This window comes from Cucurbita pepo, chromosome 12 (genome assembly GCF_057944985.1).
Source record: "Cucurbita pepo subsp. pepo isolate OVF chromosome 12, ASM5794498v1, whole genome shotgun sequence".
Taxonomy (NCBI): Eukaryota; Viridiplantae; Streptophyta; class Magnoliopsida; order Cucurbitales; family Cucurbitaceae; genus Cucurbita; species Cucurbita pepo.
The window spans coordinates 15189130-15206876 of NC_141809.1; the positions used below are offsets into that span (position 1 = coordinate 15189130).

At 34.4% G+C, this 17747-nt stretch overlaps 3 protein-coding genes across 9 annotated transcripts; 1 reads left to right on the forward strand and 2 right to left on the reverse strand.

Annotated features, from left to right (window-relative positions):
* Window positions 1–406: 406 nt before the first annotated feature.
* Window positions 407–3962, reverse strand: LOC111806538 (mitochondrial ATP-independent inner membrane protease subunit 2). Its single transcript, XM_023691896.2, has 5 exons — window positions 3773–3962; window positions 2087–2259; window positions 1663–1846; window positions 808–914; window positions 407–726 (listed from the first exon to the last, which is right to left on the reverse strand). The coding sequence occupies exons 1-5, from the start codon at window positions 3842–3844 to the stop codon at window positions 645–647; spliced, it is 618 nt and encodes a 205-aa protein (XP_023547664.2). The 5' UTR covers window positions 3845–3962; the 3' UTR covers window positions 407–644.
* A 581-nt stretch (window positions 3963–4543) lies between these two features.
* On the forward strand, window positions 4544–15101 carry LOC111806790 (Serine/Threonine-kinase). 6 transcript variants are annotated; one of them, XR_015423160.1, is made up of 9 exons: window positions 4547–4764; window positions 4848–4921; window positions 5750–5830; window positions 6928–7020; window positions 7597–7716; window positions 8339–8410; window positions 8578–8655; window positions 8977–9238; window positions 10175–15101. XR_015423160.1 is itself a non-coding variant. In XM_087129054.1 (8 exons), the coding sequence occupies exons 1-8, from the start codon at window positions 4656–4658 to the stop codon at window positions 9166–9168; spliced, it is 819 nt and encodes a 272-aa protein (XP_086985180.1). In that variant the 5' UTR covers window positions 4547–4655; the 3' UTR covers window positions 9169–15101. The 6 variants fall into 6 exon arrangements, 2 of the variants coding, with proteins under 2 accessions (XP_086985181.1, XP_086985180.1); XR_015423161.1 differs by having other exon boundaries at window positions 14766–15101; XR_015423163.1 differs by having other exon boundaries at window positions 14810–15101.
* On the reverse strand, window positions 10119–17689 carry LOC111806789 (uncharacterized). 2 transcript variants are annotated; one of them, XM_087129053.1, is made up of 13 exons: window positions 16881–17689; window positions 15509–15683; window positions 14284–14316; window positions 13909–14150; window positions 13587–13803; window positions 13037–13116; window positions 12712–12796; window positions 12397–12528; window positions 12188–12301; window positions 12044–12091; window positions 11068–11152; window positions 10641–10697; window positions 10119–10535 (listed from the first exon to the last, which is right to left on the reverse strand). In XM_087129053.1, the coding sequence occupies exons 1-13, from the start codon at window positions 17102–17104 to the stop codon at window positions 10414–10416; spliced, it is 1614 nt and encodes a 537-aa protein (XP_086985179.1). In that variant the 5' UTR covers window positions 17105–17689; the 3' UTR covers window positions 10119–10413. The 2 variants fall into 2 exon arrangements, with proteins under 2 accessions (XP_086985179.1, XP_086985178.1); XM_087129052.1 differs by having other exon boundaries at window positions 14233–14316.
* Window positions 17690–17747: the final 58 nt, after the last annotated feature.

A 17747-nucleotide genomic window follows, 5' to 3' on the forward strand; every position in this document is an offset into this window, starting at 1 on the left:
ACTAGATACAACTTTAAAAGTCAGTCTATACCTGTAATTTAAACCCTTTTTTTTTTTTTAGAATAAGAAAGGGAACTCTACTACCTCAAGGTTGTAATACTGTCTATACATATATAATTAAAAGTTAAACAATCTAATCCTTATAATCTAAAACCTTGTAAGGGTGTGAAGGAGATCATGCAAATACAAATTGGTACACTACTTAGAGGCCAAATGTATTTACAAACTACATAGACAAAATCAACACACTTCATGTTGATTGACATTTTTATGGTATGGATTAAACTATTACAAATTGTAAAATACTGAAATTTATGAATCAAGTTGTTTCAACCTTCAATTTCATCAAACTATATCTTAAACTTAAATAAATGTTGCAATTTTAGCCATAAAGTATTATAAAGTATTATAGTACCAAACCGGTAAGTAGATCAGCAATCATCTTATTGCTTTTTTCAGAAAGACAGAAGTAAACCTGAATATAGGGAAAATCTGATGGATGTTTATCGACCATTTTCATGCTTTAGTAAGCATGCAACTCAATATCCCCAAAATCCATTGAAAATTTTGGGTTTCATCTGCAAGGAAAAATTGGCAAAAGAGATTGATTACATACAAAGTCCAAATCAAGATAAAACTCTCTTTCAGGCCTTGTGATTTTTCGCCATCTCATCGACATCCAGTTCGATTTCCAATATTGGTGAATCCTTTTTCATGCTAAAATCACTAGTAAAAACAAACACAACTCAGTTAGTCCCAAGAACTTTTTTTTTTAAAGAGCAGGCTACACAGTGAATAGTAGCTAACCTATTCTGCACTGGGCCATGGTCGACCGCTGTTCGTAGGCAATATATGGCTCTGCCTACAATGTCTGACATCGTAACTGGACCAAATGTTCGACTGTCGTACGCCTCCTTATAAATGAGAGGGAAGGGGGGAAATTTAGTTTTGTGATGAAGATTACAACACTTATCAAATCATATTACACAACACAGCAAAGAGAACCATAGAATGCATGTTCAATTTGAACCAAATTTTGACGAATTTGTCTTTTAACAAATAAGCCTTCTGGTTGGGAAACAACAAACAAGAGATAGAGCAATACAATTTTTTCCTTCCTAAACCACTTATGTGATGCATTTGCATTTATGCATTCCTATATTTCAGGCACCTAGAAACTGCAGTTCAAAACTAAGTTTTGTACGTTTCTTCTTTTCAAAAAAAGAACAGTTTTTCCATAGAACATGGTCCAAAACTTTTTCCAAGTGTATGATCAAGATTTCTATAAATTCAAAATGACGAGTGGTTTTTTTATGCAAAGTTCATAAACTAAAATGGAATGTTTGGAAGTTTACACAAAAAAAAAAAAAAAAAAGAAGTTTTCGGCAATAATGTGAAAGGACACAACAAAAAGGGGCTAAAATTACAATAGACCCAAAAAACATGATTGAAAATTAACAAAACGAGAAAAGTTTAATAAATATTTATAGCATGAAGTGATTTTGGCGTTAACTCAGAGTGCACCAGAAATCTCAAATGGCAAGATAACCAAAAGGGTATGGACCTAGAGCAAAAAGATACCACCACCATAGAGAGACCAATATAAATGCTGAGGAAAAAACTATCTACAGCAGAATTATGGTGATCGTCATTGTATTATACCTTCGGCTTCAACTCCTCATTATCTGCCAACAACCAGCACTGGTCCTTCTCAAGTACGAAAGGCTTATCTTTTTCATCTGTAGACAGCATTTCATACCCTTCAACTGCAGCCAATCTTCTCACAAGATAGTTTTCTGGTTTTTCTGGCTCCTTCACCACCACGACATCCCCAACAAAAACACTCCTGTGAAACAAATTTCTCTGCCATTAAGGAAGAGAGTTGGTAAAAAGTACAAGCTAAGAAAATCTAGAATTGAAGTAGGATCCTACCTAAATTACAGGTTATAAGGAGCATATGAACTATGCAATGACTAAATTCCAATTTCTACTCCGAAAAGCATAAACAGTTCTCTCTAGAATAGGAAACTGTTCTTGCAGCAAAAGAGAATATATATTTTTATACTAAGAGGAAGACGAAGTTTACGTTGGATCTGCAGCAGGTAATTTGCGTATGAGAAGCGTTCCCCCTGCCTCACCTACAGTTGGGGCCATCTCCTCTCCCTTAATCCAATGGAGGTATGTGAGCTTTCCCTGAAGTAAATTCTTCCAAACGGCATCACCTACTTCTTTGTCAGTAATTTGACCTCCTTTATAGTTCTGCATCAGAGTAAAGATTCTTCTTGTAATCGTTTATATAAAATAGTTGAAAGGTTGAAATGGTTAAGACATTTCAACTTTTTTCTCAATCAAGCACTTCTTAGAGTTCAAAAGTTTCCTATCTAACAACCAAGAATGTAACCGAGAAATAACTACAAGAAAATCCAGAAGAGATAGAAGATGCATGAAGGAGTGGAGAGATAAATCATTTTAATATTTCTTATAAGAATAGAGAAAAAGAAAAAAAAAAATTAGAAGATCTAAGACGGTCCAGCAAGTACAATATGAATTTTTGGGAACCGGCATTAGCTATGCACCATTTGCTTTTCCTGGCAGACGGTTTAATTGTCAAGTCCCAGCAGCTTACACACATTCAACATAGAAATTCTTGGCCAGCTTAAACTTCTCAAACATTAGAACTATATCTCTAAAGGAAGCTAAAAAGAACACTCATTCAGAAAAACAAACAATTAAAAGAAAAATAATTTTTTAAAAAAAGGAGATTAATTAAAGAAAAACATATATATATATATATATATATAGGACCACAACAGAAGGCCAAGAAACCAAGTATATGGACAAAACTCGGAAGAATTATTCTTTTCATTTGAAACACTCATCTAATTTTCCAAGCAGTAATTTTATTAAAAAGAAATAGATAAATTATGTTTTCTTCTGAAAAAGAGCCTAGCAGCAATATAGAGAGGATGCCCCTTGAGAAATATTCAAAATCTAGCCAAAAACACAATTAAAACTTCCTCCCAAACCTCCCTCAAGAAAGGGCAGTGAATATATATATATATATATATATATATATATATATATATATATATATATATATATATATATATAGCCTATGAAATGAACACCAACATGGAGAGACGGTAAACATGAGAAAGTTGCAACTAACAAAAAATTAAACATTCTTTAGATATCATGTGAAAGAATTTAACCTATGAGTATTTTAAATTCATACAAGGCTTTAATCTTTTGTTTTTAAATGCCCTTGCTAATTTGCCCGCCCCCGACAGGTAAATGGTAAATGACAACATGAGTTAATCATAAATCAAACCGACAAACCAAGAATTAACATTGAAGAAGTGGCCATTCAAGAAACAGTTAAACAAACAGCATTCTACTAATTCTTCAGTAAACAAACAGCACCAATCAACTTAAATATTTTTTTAGTAAAGATATACATCAATTGTAACAGAAGTCAAAAACTCATAAACAATGAACAAAACAAGAAGATTCATTAGTGATCGAAAACCAAAACAAAAAAATCAAGAAATGCGAAATGAAATTCCAAGAACGCACATCTGAAACTTCAAAAACGAAAATTCCAAAGCCCGATGACAAACAACAGTGCAAGAAATGTGATTATTCTAAAGAAATTCCAATAATATTCGAATAATCAACAAAAACTAACAACTTATGAAGCCGAAACACAGTGATTCAACAAAAACCATAAAAAGAAATTGAAGAATAGGGTTAGAGAGAGAAAGTGAAAGACCTTCCAACTGAGAGAGACGGAGTACTCGAGCTTGTGGGCGATGTAGCGGAACCAGGTAGAGAGGGAAGCCATTTCAAGAGGATAATTTGCAGGTGGATGAATGTCTTGGCGAAGCTTGATGCATACCTTGATCCTAAAACCCAAGAAATCAAAATCTGCCAAGTTCTTAAACTGTTCCTAAACCCCTTTACTCAATACATGGATTTTCCCCCTTTTTAATATTAATTAATAAAAATAAAATAACACTAACAAAATATTTTATCTTCAATTATAAATTTAATTTAATTGATAGCCTATAATTTTTTTAAAATAATTTCTAAACTTTAATATTTTTTTAAAATTACCAAATTTATTAAATACAAAATTATTAATTTATAATTTTATCAAATATTATCTAATAGGTCGATTAATTAATCGAATATTTTTTTTTATTTTTTTATTATATAATAAAAAAAATTATCGAGAGGCGCTTTGTCGGTGACTGGGCGGCGGACGAGCCTCCTCCTTCTCTACGTGTCTTAAATTATTCACATTTTTTTAAAATAATGAACCCAACCTAATCATATAAATAACAGTTCGATAGCATACCATCAGATAATTTAATATAATAAAATTAATTCGTTTAATTAAAATTTTTGTTGGTAATATATATAAAAATTTATTAGAGTGGTTGGATGGAATAAATAATTATAAAATAAAATTATATATATAAATAAATAATGAAGAAAAAATTAATTTTGAAAATTAGGAGTAAGTCGGGTTTAATTCAGTTGAAATTAATTTTAGGGCTAAGCTGGAGGGAACAAAACTGGAGGGAAGAGATTCCTTCTCACAGTTACAGTTGAGGTGGAAGAAGCTACTGCATTGATCCAATTCCGCGCCAATGAACAGTTCTTCGGAATCATCTAAACCAAGGAAACGCCGAAGAGAGGCCGAAATTGAAGATGATGGCGATGGCAATGGCGATGGCAATTCTGAAATTGACTCTCTAGGTACTGTCTGACCACTTTCTATCATTTTATTCGCCTAAACACTGATTGATTCATGAAGTGTGTTACTTTTACTTTAAATGCAGAGGATTGTCTTACATTTAGCGATACTTTGGTGGCGCTTCGTATGATGCGAGTTCAGTTTCCCAACATCGACAAGGTTCGTGTTCTTTAATCTCCTTCGATTTTTGTCTCCGTAGTTAGGTTGAGTGTTTTATTGTTCGTTTCATGGAGAAGCTGAAAATTGAGAGCCAGAGATATGTGTGTGTATTGGGACTATTCAACTTTTTTAACCGAGTGATTCAAAATAATTATAGTTAGTAGGTCATTTATTCCCAGAGAATGCCATGTATCGGATATGAGAGCCTCGGCTATGTTCGACGGCCAAGGAAGGTTTCCAGTTGAGGAGAAATTTCGTGTGGGAAATTCTTTTTCGGTTGTTTATGAACCTACTGGATGGAGAGAACCAAGACTTTTTTTGGCGCTAGTTCAATCCTCAAACAAACTTAGTAATTCCAAGCTGAAGTCGGGTAGATACCCAAATGAAGGAATCTTTGAAGACGTATGGGTGCTGTGGCGCTAGGCTCTTTTCCCCCTGCATCGAAGAAGAGGCAGACTCTGTGATATATGGGCACTAGTAGGGATTTTTCTTTAGGATTAACATTGCTTTAGTGTTCTTGCAGTAGTATGCGTGTTCTATATTATTCTTCTCATTGTAATCTTCATCAATGGAACTTTCCGAGTTATTGAAGGCAGAATCAAAATAACTTAATTAGTGGTGAACATGGGAAAATAGAAGTTCATGTCATTGTGCAGCACATAACTAGTTATTTATTAGTCCGTCCTCATGAATTGGGTTTGTCCCCTGTTTTCTGCCTTGCTTTGCAATCTATGGAGCATTTGCATCTTCGTTTGAAAGAAATCAATCTGAGTCGAGCTCATAAAACATAAGTTTCTTATTATACTATTTACTTTTCCTTGTTTTCAGGTGTCGATTCAGCCATTCATTTTGCAATCACAGTTGTATAGTACTTTGAAAGACCGAACAGAAGTAGACAGGGAACTAGAGGTCTGTATTTCTTTCCTCTCTTCTACCTTGTAATTTCTAGGTTTGTAAGTTTTTCTCCTGCGACGTCGGAAACTGAAAGATTAGTTTTTGGTGCATGTGAGGCAATGCCGAGCAACACAAACTTTGCATTTTTCAAAAGAGGAAGAATAAGCATAAGGCTGGGGGTAGACGGAACCCAAACCCCTCCCAAACAAGCTACAAAAGAATTGCCTTCCAACATGTTATAGCCATTATAGGGCTATTATTACAACTTTTTTTTTTTTTTTTTTTTTTTTTTTTTTTTTTTTTGTGTGTGTGTGTGTGTGTGTGGTTAGAACACCACAAGACGCAAAGTCCATCACACTAATACAGAAAAATCAAAAGATAATAAAATATCGTAAAAAATCCTTTTATTTCTTTCCTTAGAAAGAAACCAAAATAGGGCTCTAGCAAAACAACTCCAAAGCATGTTTGCCTTTAAAATCTTGTGTATTTTGATAGTCAAGAAACTCCTACCGTTGTGAATTGGCCAATGGTCCATTCAACTCAGGCCGGGTCCTTCTCTTATGTTGTAAAAGTGCATTTTCCGGTCAAAAAATAACCATGGATTTCAGCTAGTCTATTAAGAGATTCTTGTCTTGATATGCCACTACTTGCACCACAAAGCATTGATCTGCCACTACTTAACCTTTCCATGTTCTTTCATCTCCCATATCGTCATTATTAGTGAGAAAGAAATTTATGTGTCTCCAATGTTTCCTTGCATGTTGGAAAGTTTAAAAAAAAATAATAAAAAACAGGATACGCAGAAGGACTTGTTGGAATTTGTTGGTGTCCAACATTAACACTTGGTCATTTTACAAGTGTCTATGCTTTATAATTTAACTGCCATTGCTATAAGTCTTTCTGAAACACTTCTGACAACTGAGGTGCTTAAATCAGTTCCTCTTGACTGATTGTGTTTCTGTGTAGGATTTTTATAAGAAATGTTGCTGTGCAGGATTGCTTTCTTAATATTATTCTCAATTGTACTTTTCTTACCTCAACTTTATAACTTTTGAAAAATATTTTGAATTTGGTTTATGATGATCTTTGTTCATAGATTTTGTCTTTTGCAGTGTCTAAAACGAGAAAAGGTAGTGCGTGTATTCAAACTGAATACTGGACAAGATGATCATGCAATAATGTTTCTGGATGACTATCTGAAGCAGGTTGGTTTTATTTAATGTGTACATATGTAAATAATACCCCCAGTATTTCGTCATGGACATTTTGCTTGCTTGTAATCTGTGTGTGGACATTTAAGGGGTTGATTGGTCCTTGGCTTTCTCTTGGTCTTGGTCTTGGTCCAAATGTTACAGCCTTCTTAATTTGCTCAAGCATTGTTTATCGTTTGGTGGGGTGTGTCAAAAGCTTTCTGTTGGGAACATTTGTTGAAAAAGAAATTGTAGAACTTGTGAAAGAGAATAAAGCTAAGGACTTAATGAATTTGGCACATCTTTGTTTATTTTTTTTCATTACCCTTCTTTTTCATGATTGTCAATCGGTGTGCCTTTTTAATTGCCTTCATACGAGAATGGATACAGTACCTTCCCCTTCAGGTTTTTTATCTTTCCCACTTTGTGATAAAATGTTTCTTATTCATTAGAATTTTGAAGGATTTATTTTTATTTTATGTCTATGACACTAACATGTGAATTTATTTATTATTAAATAATGCATTTATTGCTGCCATGATTTCAAGTTCTCTCTCTTTTTCCTTTTATATATTAATTGTTTACATACAGATTGACCATGTGATATCAAGATTTGAAGAAAGGATGCAACTTGGCACGGGAATTTTTCAGTGGTTTAAGACGCATGTTCTGGATTGCAAATTGGAACCTAGTATTGGACATCAGGAGCTTGTGAGTAAATGTATACTTCCTATAGACGCTATATTCTTTGGACTGTTTCAATAGCTTGTTGGAGATGATCAGATTTATGCAAATATATAGAAGGATGCAACGCTAGATGTTGCATTATTCATTCAAATATTCAATTCTTTAACATACTGGGGATAAAAATATGAAGTTCATTTACTTAACTATGCTGTACAGGCCAGCTTCCCATAACTGTATGAAGGAGTTATGGGTGGAGCTTCAGGGCTGTTTAGGTCTCTGCAGTCATATGGGGCTTAGTGGAGATTTGAACGTTATTTGTTGGGTATGGAAGTCTAGTAGGACAGCAGAATTGGAAGTACGAATGATTTCTTTCTCAAAGGAGTTCTCGTTTTCTCTTTCTAGTTGAATGCTTTCTCAATAGAAGAAAAAACCTTCATTGGGAGGAGGTGTTTCATGATCCTTTGTTTTTTTGGTGGGGAACTTTAACTTGTATTATTGAAGAAACCCAAACAAAAAAGGTGAATGAGTTATCCCCAAATAACTGTGAGGATGCAAAAACTAAGCCCAAAATATTTTTTGGACTCGAGGGCTCAACATATTCCCCTGGTTAGAAAAGGGAAACTAACTGGTTAATTTCTTCCTGCAGTGCACTCTCTTATCTCTTGGGGGAAAGGTTAAAGATGAAGATATCTCCCTCTTGATCAACGCTGGACTCCTTGTAAGTAATCTTGAGATTCTCATTAAACTGCCTTTAATGTGGAAAAGAATATAGATCTGCTGGTCTTTTTTTATTTGGCTAAGTTCATGATTTGCTTGTTTCTTAGTAGTTTTCAACCATGTTATATGCGTTTGATTGTGTATATTCACTTGTATCTCTCTTTCCAGAATCGCCAACTTATTGATCCAAACGTGTATTGGTTTGCAATTCCAAGTATTGGTTCAGTACTGAAAGGCATTTCTCAGGTATCTGAAATAACTTACCTGAGAAATGATTTTGCAATAGCTATTTATTTTATATGGCAGGAAAAATTACACTTTTGGTCCTCAAATTTGAGTTTGGCAGCATTTTAGTTCCTGAGTTTTCAAACTAGACTTTTAACCTCTGAGATTTGGGAAAATGACTCGTATGGTTCCTATTGAGAAAGGAAGGAGAACTGCAGTGAAGACAGTTCTGTCTTTTAGAACTTATGGCTTGGTGGTTTGAAATAAGATTTAAAATTCACTGTGTTCTTCAGTTCTATTGAGCATTCTGACTTATCTTTTCTTTTCTTTTTCTGAATTCAGGGTAGAAAGGAACTCATTTCTTTGCTAAAACGTACCAAATATAAAGAAATGATGATGACATCTTTGCAGAAGAAGCGTCTTCGTTTTTCTTCGCTCGATATGAGATTTCACATACGGGATTTAATTGGCTCCGGTTACCTTCGAACTGTGCAATCACCAACAGGCTTACTTGTTCAGTTATCGAAAGATTGACAGCCAGGGAGGATTGAATCATGTGCTTCTGTTTGCTGTCATCCCTTCATGTTTATTATCTTGCTCAAAGGTAAGTTTCTATCCCTTGAATACTTTTTTTAATATAATAGAATTTAGGAAAAAGTTCATTTTCTGTGAGCATTGATTATTCCGATTGTGCTGGATGCTCTTTCTTAGTTGAATATTTTTGTGTTACTAAGTTTGAATATTTTTATTCGTTTTGTTTCATTTAGTGGCTAGGTTAAGTAATTTCATGATAGAGCTTGGACATTTTTGGACGTAATTTAAACTATAATTTGGTAATTATAAGCAATATTAGTAAGAATACCCCAAAATCTAATCACATTTGTAAAAATATATGCGATGAAAATTAAAACTAGATATAAAATCATTATGCTCTAAAATAATAACACATAATATGCAGATTACGAAACAAAGAAACCTGTAGGTGAAAGTAGTGTTCATAAACTTAGCTTAAAATTTTTGTCTATAATATGCATTCATTAATATCTTGTCTTCAACGTGTTAAAAGAAATTGTTACATGAGGAATTGGATATTAAATCTTAAATAAGAGGTCACCATGACTTAATAATCACATTTCCTCTAATCTCTTGATCATTTGTTCTGAATATTATTGCTTAAAGGAATCATGAAAGTTCCAAGTTTGTTATAAGAAATTAATTAACATTTAGCAATGGTAAGGCTGTTGAGAGACAAAATTTAACCAAATCAAAGACAAAGTAAAAGAATATGATTGTAGACTAGCCTGATGATTCATAGACCATGAAACAATCAAGTAGAGTGGAACATATTGCTTTTGCTGTGTATTATCTACACTGAAATACTTGTGTATATGCTATTGGTTTGGTGTATTTTGTACAACAAATCCTTGAGAAAACCCCACCAAAATTATATGTGGGAAAAAAGGAAGACAAGAAAGAACGAAAAATAATAACAAACCAGATCTTTTATTCACCTTCTTCAGATCTATTACACCTTTATCAGATATGTTATTCCCCTGCCTGTGAACAATGCTACCACAGTCGAAGGCTCGTCTCCAAGTTCAGATTGTTAAAAACCAAAAATCCAACACCATCTTGCTCGAGTTTAATTTTCTGTTAAACCAAAGTCTGTCAAACACTTCCAACATTTTACCTATATATATACTATAAGGTCCAACTGAGATTAGTTAATGAAATAGAGCTCCAGCTGTTTCATCTGATGACACGCAGAGAATCGATACGTTACATCGGCTCTTTCCTTGTTTCAACTTCATCCTGTTGAGATGTCATTGAGTTTGAAAAGCTACCTTCTCTGGACTGACCATAATTAGATGTATCAGATGCATCTGTTGCCTCTTCGCCATCTATTTGAAACAGTAACTCAAATCAGTCTGGTAGCATTGTAATGGGACGATCTAGTAATAAGTTTTGTGAACAAAGAGTGAAAAAAAGAAAATATTGGTGCATACCAAAGATTGACTTGATTGTCGGTCTTTTTTGTTTGCCGCTTTTTTTCTTCAATTCAGCTACACGTTGAGAGAGAGAATCAATTATTATTTCCGTGAGTAATCTCCCTCTTCAGAACATGCCAACTAGAACTTGGAGCAAAAATGTGTGATCTTAAAAATGCTTGAGGTGTAAATAGTGAAGGTAGAGAGAGATAGAGAGATTGCTTCAAAACATTTTCAAATTGAAGTTTAAGGATGTTTGGTGAAATCTGTGTGGCCCTAAGAGTGCTAATGACTCATATATAAGGAAAAATTGCACAAACCACCTGTAAACTATGGGGTTTGTTACTATTAGAGTCCTAAGAACATCAACATAAAATGATAAGTTGGAAAGATCTGCTTATTAAGCCAGAAAGTAAATATTTCAACCGAATGTGAGAGGACATACCCATCCCAGGCAATTGATAATCATTGACAATTTCGAAGTTCTTGTAAGTATATCCAACAAAGTTGATGTCCTTAGATGAGAGCATCTGATACAACACAAATCAAGAAGGGAATCAGAGAATGACAAGAAGAACACATTGTAAATTAGGAAGATCATATCAAAATATCTTACGATGGAAAAAGCAATATTTGGTATGGAAATTTGTCACGAATTTTAGGAAATCAAAGATCACTTTTGTTATTGACTTGTTGCATATATACATACATATATATAGTTTTTATTTAGAAGCCAACTCCTCCTCGTGCCTCTCTTATTATTATTACTTTCTTCTGCATCACTTCCTGCAAAACAATCTTTCTGAATCCACCGAAGCTTATTTATTTATTTATTGGGGAGATTAATAGCTTATTCAATCAACGCATAAAACCCTTGGACTTAACTCCTTTCTATCAATTTTCTTAGCTAGGAACCATCAAATCATTTGATGGCTATGATCTAAAGTCCGATAAATTGGGGAGCTTTGAGAATAGATAACTAAAACATTATCATATCAACAAACGGTGTTGAAGGAATGATCTTAATTGTCTGTGTAATTCTTCTGTTAAGTTAGTTAGGATATATTTGTGTAATCCCTTGACCTCACTAATTTATCTTGTTACCTAATATACTTATTTAGATTTATTGTTATATTTATTTTGATTTATTGTTACCTAGTATTTAGAAATGTATTCTGATTTACTGTTACTATAGTATATGTGAGTTTATTTGGATTTATTGTCACCTAATATCTAGGGATTATAAACGGCACATGTACGAAAATAAATATGAAAAGCAAGCTAGATAATTTACTCCGGTAGAACCTTCTTCAAAGGTTGTTTGACAAGGAATTTACTTATCTAAACCATAGTGGAAATAAGGGGCAATATGAATGAATAGAAGAAACGCTATATGAATTATTACTAATACTTAGTGTTACCTTCCTCCATGGACCAGATTTAGATGAAGAACTGCTTTGCAAGTCACACTGTAGATATAGAAATATGAACAAAAAGTAAATGAGAAAATGAGCAAAACAACTTGCTCTGACAAATTAACCAAAGATAGTGGGAAATCATGCTACCTCTTCAAACTTTTCAAAATTTTGAGTGTCTAGCTCATCTTTAACCTCGGGAACAAATGCAGCTTCCATTTCATATAGCCTATCCCATTCAATACCTTCAAACCACGGATGAACCTAGATGATAAATTGGCAGGCAGGAACCTTGAGATTATTTAATTTTTTTCTAATTAAACCAAAAGAAATTAAGAAATGGACACACCATACAACACCTTTATGTCATCCGCGCCATTTGTACCTAGCCTCTCGTCAACATTGCATAGTAGTTTGCTGATAAGATCTTTTGCCAAGGGAGATAGCTTTGCTTCATCAGGGAACACCAAATGAGTTCTCCAGTTCACTATCTGGAAAGAATAACAATGCAAAAAAACTTCATGAGTTACATAGGACTTCACGGAGTATCTAAAAAAAAAAAAATTTTATTTTTATTTTCCTTCACATTAAGCGACCACAAGATATGAACGGAGGCAAGCTACAAAAGATTATATAAATTGAGGATAAAATTCAAAATTGGAGAGGAAAGTTACCTTCCGACATGTCGACATTGGATCATCAGAGTAAAAAGGTGGGTAGCCAACAAGCATTTCATACATAATAGCTCCAAGTGACCACCTAATATTTGGAAGGAAAAAAATCATAAATTGTAAAAGACTACCTACAAAATTTGCTCCAAAATGTCGGTATGGTAGTTGCAAAAGGTGTCGTGCCAGTACAATGTTGCAAATCAAATTGCAAACAAATTGATGCCACTCCAAATAACCTCCATCTCTTTCGCAGTTGAGATATTAAAAGGTCATTATCATAAGATCTATTATATTCACCCTTAATAGATGTATAATAGTTTAGAATTACCAGTCACATTCCATGCCATAACCTTTCTTCAACAAAACCTCCGGAGCAATATAATCTGGTGTTCCAACTGTTGAATAAGCCTGGAATTCCAATATACCATAAGGTAAAAGAAGAAATCATGTGCGCCTAAACAATCAGGTAGATTTTCTATAATAAAAAAATAATAATAATAAAAAAATAATAATAATAATAAAATTCAATGATCCATCAACTTGACCTGATTGAGAAGACAGTAACAAAAACACCTTAGGGGTAGGAGAGGCCCCTCCCAAAGAGAAACTAGTGAAGCACAACCTTCCAATCTTGAAGGGTTAAAGCTAATCTATGGTTATAAGAGAATTCCTTGTGTCTAAATCCCCATTTCAGATATTTAACCAAGAAAATGAAGTTCTGTAACAAGGAATTTCCTAAGACCCCATTTAATAGCAGAGCACTAGAATAAGCGAACAGCCAACCATGAAACAAATCCCTTCACAACTATAGGTTCACTTTAACATATGCCATCAAAAAGAAAAATAAGAGAATCAAACTTTGGTGGGAGAAAGCGTACAAGCATTCTTCGATTCTTCTGCCAATGTTGGAGTTGCTCTTGTTGAGTACGGGGAGCTGCATTACGCTCATCACTTTGTCCAGCTTCATTACGGACACTCCCTATATCAAGATCTTGTTCTTTGAGTGTACTGCAATCTAATGGTTTGCACAGTCCAAAGTCCGAGAGTCTCAAGTGCCCAAATTTATCAAGCAGCAAGTTGTCAGGCTTAATATCTCTGTGATACAGAACAACAGAGTTAGCTTATATTTCAAAATTGAAAGGAACAATTCATGATAAGTATCCAAGGGAGTTAATGCACTGAGCATAAAAGTCCAGAGACCTATGAATGTAATTGTGCTTATGAATAGATTCAACAGCCAAAACTATCTCTCCAACGTAAAACCTTGCTTCATCATCAGTCAAAGTATCCTTTCTCATCAATAAAGTCATCATATCTCCACCAGGTAGGTACTCCATGATGAGATAAAGAAACTCGTCATCTTGAAAAGAACAATAGAGTTTCACGATACAATTGCTGTCTACTTCAGCAAGCAGATTTCTTTCAGCTCTCACATGCTCCACCTGAAAGATCTCCAAAACCGCCCATAAGCATGCAGAATAATAAGTTCTGGAATACTAGATGGGGCAGGCCACCACAAATTACCTGGCCCCTTCGAAGCATCTCTGATTTTTTAAGCTTTTTCATGGCATATACCTGACCTGAAGTCTTCTCTCTACATACACGAACCTACAAGATCAGGAACATAATATACTTATGAAGTTACCCCCAAAATAGTAACTACACAAACAAATATGGTTTAAAAATAGTTTTGATTCCAAACTTTAATTCTTTTTCATTTTACTCCTTTAATTTTTTAAGTGAGGGTCTAGGCTTGTTTATGTACGTTGTCAAGATTGGACTTTAATATGTTAGGTAGGCGGGTACCATGAAGTTTGAATTTGTTCTCATTCATATACCCCAATGACCACAAGGCCAATCCTATGGTTGATCATGTTAGTTCCTTAAACTTTTAGACGTTGAATTTTGTCTCTAAATTTTATCCACCTCCCATTTTGTACCTACAAATTTTTCAACTTCTGTTTTAAACTTTACATTCAATTTTGGCTACAAAAGTCTAGTGTTATTCTAACTTACTGGAAACAAGAAGGAACACCATTCATTATCTATATTTTTAGGTTGAGCTGGTGTTTGCCTGATAGAATTGATGAGTTTGTCTCAGCTGGTTTTTGGTACACACTTCAGGAATAAGGAAAGATTTCTGTGGTCTAATATTGTTATGGATTTCTCTGGAAGCTGTGGAACAGAGAAACCAGAGGGTCTTCGAAGTGTGCGTTCTCAACGAGTTATGTGAGTGTATTATACTCTTTGCATATCCCCCGTCTGGTGTTCTCTCTCTAAATACTTTTATAATTATGATATTGTTCATATTTCGGCCAATTGGGATTCTTTTTTGTAACCCTTTGACTTTGTAGGGATATCTCATCTCCCCTTTTGTACGATCCTTTCATCAATATCTTTCTTTTCTTTTGTTTGTTATAAAAGAAAAAACAAACAAACAAAAAACAAAAAGAAGATATTTTAAAGAATAAAAGATAAATAAAAAATCTCGAGAAATACAGACAAAATCAAGTAGTTTATTCCACATGGCATGAACATGATAAGCTCAAGTTGTTCGTTAAAATTTGACTTTTATGACGCATTTGTTTTTCTAGTTATGTAGTTTAATCTAACTAGTTAAACGACAAACTTGAGCTCGAGGATTATGAGTATGTTCCCAAAAGTGTAGTCACAGAGATTGAGGAGTATACAATTTCAACCTGAAACTATCCAATAACAGATATGATTTCCATTTAATGGGAGCCAGGGGGGTTGAGAGCTGTAGAAAAGAGAATTTATACATAAAAAATGTAAAACATACCTCCCCAAATGCACCTTTGCCGATAATTGTTAGTAAATCAAAATCACTGACACCCATTTTGTGCCTTTTGAGGCGCATATATTCAGTTTCCTTCTTCTCTAAATACTTGAGTAAATTGTTTTGATCTTCTTCAGAAACATCAGCATCAGCCAACTTCTTTTCCAATATATTTCGTCTGCATCCGTAAAATATATATCAACAAGACTTTATACCCATTTGAAGCTACTCAAATAAGAACCTATAACTTGGAAGTTTCACATGTATATTAAAAATCAGGGCTAGAAAGTACAATAATAGCTCTTGTTATTAGTTATGTACAAATTGTGTACTTCATATTAATATAAACAATGATAAAGAACGATGGATGATCAATAATTTGAGAAAAGTGCTAGAGAATTCAAGAGTAAGCAAGCTTTTCTTCAAGGTTAGCAGAAGAGTTTCTGTACTAAAGTCCAGAGGTAGACAGTACGCATATCTGAATGACTCAATTATGCATATGAAGAAAAAACAACAAAAATAATTATGCATATCTGAATGACTCAATTATGCAAACGAAGTTGCATCATATGGCTTCGGTTTTGTCGCTCTCTGTTTTGTCTCCCAAATCCTACACCGGTTGTGGCTTGTAGTTCTTTGTTTCCAATCCTTGTGTTCTCCCTCTGCTTCCCCATAAGCCCCTGTGTTCTCTTTTAGAAGGTCAAAGTCGTCGCCTGCCCGAAAATCAACAATTTGGATCGTATTCAAAGACACTCTTCTTCGTGTTTTGGATCTACAATGGTGCATTTCAGAATTATAGGATATTGATCCTTTGTTCTAGAATTGCAAGTTTGTGCAGTTCAATTGGGATCGTTTCTTAGATTCATTTGGAGTTTCTTTTGTGCATAATAGAGATTTTAGGTCCATGATGGAGGAGGTAGTATTATCCCCTCCTCTTAGGGATAAAGGGAGAGTTCTTTGGCACAATCGTTCTTTCATAGTTTTATGGCCATTCAGATTGGAAAAAAATAACAGGATTTTTAGAGAGGTAGAGCATTATTCTTTGAGAAACACTACTTTTAACATCTACTTTTGGATTGGAGGCCTTTTTTTGTAGGTGTGTGGCTGTTTGTTTATATGATCTTGTATATTCTTTCATGTTTCTTAACAAAAGCTCGCCTAGTTCAGGGTGTCTATGATGAAATAAGGATCAGGGTGTGTTTCTGCAAATTCCATGACGAATGTGTCTTCAACCAATTAGGCATTTCCAGAATCATTAAGAGGCATTAGTTAAAGAATGCATAACAAGTTTCAAAAACTTTGGTTGAACATTACTACTTCACAATCGTTCTAATTTCTAGAACACAAACAAAAAGAGAAGCAGCCATAGATGTACCTTTCCTTCCTTTCCTGCAGATTCTTCATTTGCTCCTTGTAATGATTCTCGATGTACTGCTTTGCCGCAGCAGCCTTCTGCTTAGTGCTGTTCGAATGCGCTTCTTCGTCCATTTTATCAGTACAATCCTCGTTCCCTTCCATACTATCGTCCTTCTTCTTCGAAGAACCTCTCGGCCTATCTCTCGGCTGAAGCTTATTGAACCAACTCCTCGCCGAATCCATTTCTCCAATAGAAATCTCAAGAACCCTAAAACATCCCTAGAACACAAAAACAAGTCGCCCAAACAAACTATTCGATATCCAAAACGTCACCGCCTCAAGTTCGAAACAACCACGAAATCGTTGAAAATCAACAAGCAAAGCAACAGCGCGGCAACGGAATCAAAACGAACATCGAAAAAGGAGTTGTAAAGAGAAAAATTGGTACGTTGATTCAATGTCGAAGAAAAGGAATTCTTAGGGATTTCAAGAAAGAAGGCTGAGAATCCGGATGACCGTAGAACTAAAATAGAGAGTGAATTGGAGGCATGAAGAGGAAGTATATATGATCCAGAAATGGAAATGAGAGAGAGAAAAAGAGAGACAGAGAAGGATTCCAACATTTTCGTTGTGCCCTTCGATTACAGCTGAACCCTGAAGAAATTCCGATGACTTTTCCCGAAATGGACTCTCCTTCGTGATTCGAATCACCGCTAATTTCCATTCTTCTTCCCGATTCTGAGCTCTTCCATGGAATTGGAGTTTGATCGTAGATGACGATGATATTACAATGGTGGTGTGAAGAATCCAATTCATGAAGTTTGATCTGTTCATAGAATGAAATTAGTTGGTTAAATTCGTTTTCACAAATTTTTTTTTTTTTTTT

Coding starts and splice junctions, on each gene's coding strand:
- LOC111806538 (XM_023691896.2), bottom strand. CDS start 3,844: ATGGCTTCCCTCTCTACCTGGTTCCGCTACATCGCCCACAAGCTCGAG. Junction 2,260..3,772: donor CCGTCTCTCTCAGTTGGAAG/GTCTTTCACTTT, acceptor ACTCTGATGCAG/AACTATAAAGGAGGTCAAAT. Junction 1,847..2,086: donor TTACCTGCTGCAGATCCAAC/GTAAACTTCGTC, acceptor TTTGTTTCACAG/GAGTGTTTTTGTTGGGGATG.
- LOC111806789 (XM_087129052.1), bottom strand. CDS start 17,104: ATGGATTCGGCGAGGAGTTGGTTCAATAAGCTTCAGCCGAGAGATAGG. Junction 13,117..13,586: donor AGAAGAATCGAAGAATGCTT/GTACGCTTTCTC, acceptor TTGGAATTCCAG/GCTTATTCAACAGTTGGAAC. Junction 10,536..10,640: donor GACAATCAAGTCAATCTTTG/GTATGCACCAAT, acceptor TGTTTCAAATAG/ATGGCGAAGAGGCAACAGAT.
- LOC111806790 (XM_087129054.1), top strand. CDS start 4,656: ATGAACAGTTCTTCGGAATCATCTAAACCAAGGAAACGCCGAAGAGAG. Junction 4,765..4,847: donor TTCTGAAATTGACTCTCTAG/GTACTGTCTGAC, acceptor CTTTAAATGCAG/AGGATTGTCTTACATTTAGC. Junction 8,656..8,976: donor TACTGAAAGGCATTTCTCAG/GTATCTGAAATA, acceptor TTCTGAATTCAG/GGTAGAAAGGAACTCATTTC.